Source organism: Strongylocentrotus purpuratus, unplaced genomic scaffold (genome assembly GCF_000002235.5).
Source record: "Strongylocentrotus purpuratus isolate Spur 01 unplaced genomic scaffold, Spur_5.0 spur5_scaffold_20, whole genome shotgun sequence".
NCBI classification, from domain to species: domain Eukaryota; kingdom Metazoa; phylum Echinodermata; class Echinoidea; order Camarodonta; family Strongylocentrotidae; genus Strongylocentrotus; species Strongylocentrotus purpuratus.
In genome coordinates, this window is record NW_022145606.1 from 21,082,883 (window position 1) to 21,084,114 (window position 1,232).

At 40.7% G+C, this 1,232-nt stretch overlaps 1 protein-coding gene across 1 annotated transcript; it reads right to left on the reverse strand.

Moving 5' to 3' along the window:
• Nucleotides 1–256: 256 nt before the first annotated feature.
• LOC115927636 (E3 ubiquitin-protein ligase TRIM71-like) lies at nucleotides 257–898 on the reverse strand. Its single transcript, XM_030993750.1, has one exon. The coding sequence runs from the start codon at nucleotides 896–898 to the stop codon at nucleotides 257–259; it is 642 nt and encodes a 213-aa protein (XP_030849610.1).
• Between the last annotated feature and the right edge of the window lie 334 nt (nucleotides 899–1,232).

The window sequence follows — 1,232 nt, forward strand, 5'->3', positions numbered from 1 at the left end:
TCCTCAGGTAAACAAAGGAACATCCCTTCACTGCTATTATGTAAAAATGTGTAGAACAGGTTGTCACATGCATATTCACCTTTTTACATAATAGCAGTGAAGGGATGTTCCTTTGTCTACCTGAGGAACTGTATATTTTGTCCGCTTTCTTTGTTCGTCATATTTAAAGTGCATCTTGCCAAGATTTCTCCAACTGCCCCATCTTTCTTTCTTCTCTTCAGCGATGCTCTTAATGTTTGTTTGAAAACCATGTTGTTTATTGTCGATGGGTTTTCGCCTTGTTGTCTAAATTTGCCAAGTGAAGTTCATGTCGCATCTCTCTCTCCTCCTCATTCCTTTGAATCTTGTCATTCATCTTTTGAATCTCTTCTTGAAGTTTCTGATTCTTTTCATCAATTTCCTGGTTGATTTTCGCGGCATCTTCCTTCTCTCTTTCTTTGTCTGCTTGAATCGCCTCACTGAATACCAAATCAATTTCATCTTTCAAAGCTTGTAGATGGGTGTCGGTGTCAATTCTACACTGACGAATCTGATCTCCATAAACTCGACAAAGCTTTAACTTTTCATTCGCTTTTTCCTTTAGAGTGATTAGACTCGCTTTACATTCCACGATGGCGCCCTCTATATCCTGTTGAACGCAAGGCTGCTGATGATCTTTCATTGCGCATGAATAACACAGTGGTACATCATGTGTTTTACAATATAGTTTGATTTCTTCATCATGCTTCTCACAATAAAGATTGGACCCACCCTTTCTTGCTTTTCGGATGCATCCCTCTTTGGAGGCGCAGTCCTCGCAGAGCTTCTTCTTTTCCTTAATGTAGTACGTCACATCTGTGATGGATCCACAGTTCTCTCCTTCACAAATGTCTTCTGCAGAGCTGAAGTTCGCCGCCATCCTGATCAGAGTATTGACCTGTATACACAAATAGAGAGAAAAGAGAGAGAGAGAGAGAGAGAGAGAGAGAGAGAGAGAAAGAGAGATAGAGAAATATAGACAGAGATAGGGAGAAAGAGGCATTGTGAGATAGAGACGGGGACAGAGGGTGGAGGAGGAAATGGAGAGAGAGAAAAAAAAAGTGGGGAGAATAAGGGGTAGGACGGATGGATGAAGGGAGAGAGAAGGAGGGGAGAAGGGAGGGATCGAACGGGAAGAAGAGAATTGACTTGATTTATTACAATGAACTCCATTAGTAAAATGTCAGTATAAATATTTAAAATCAAAAGAATAC

Excerpts from the sequence above, each read along its gene's own strand:
- LOC115927636 (XM_030993750.1), bottom strand. The coding sequence starts at position 898 with ATGGCGGCGAACTTCAGCTCTGCAGAAGACATTTGTGAAGGAGAGAAC.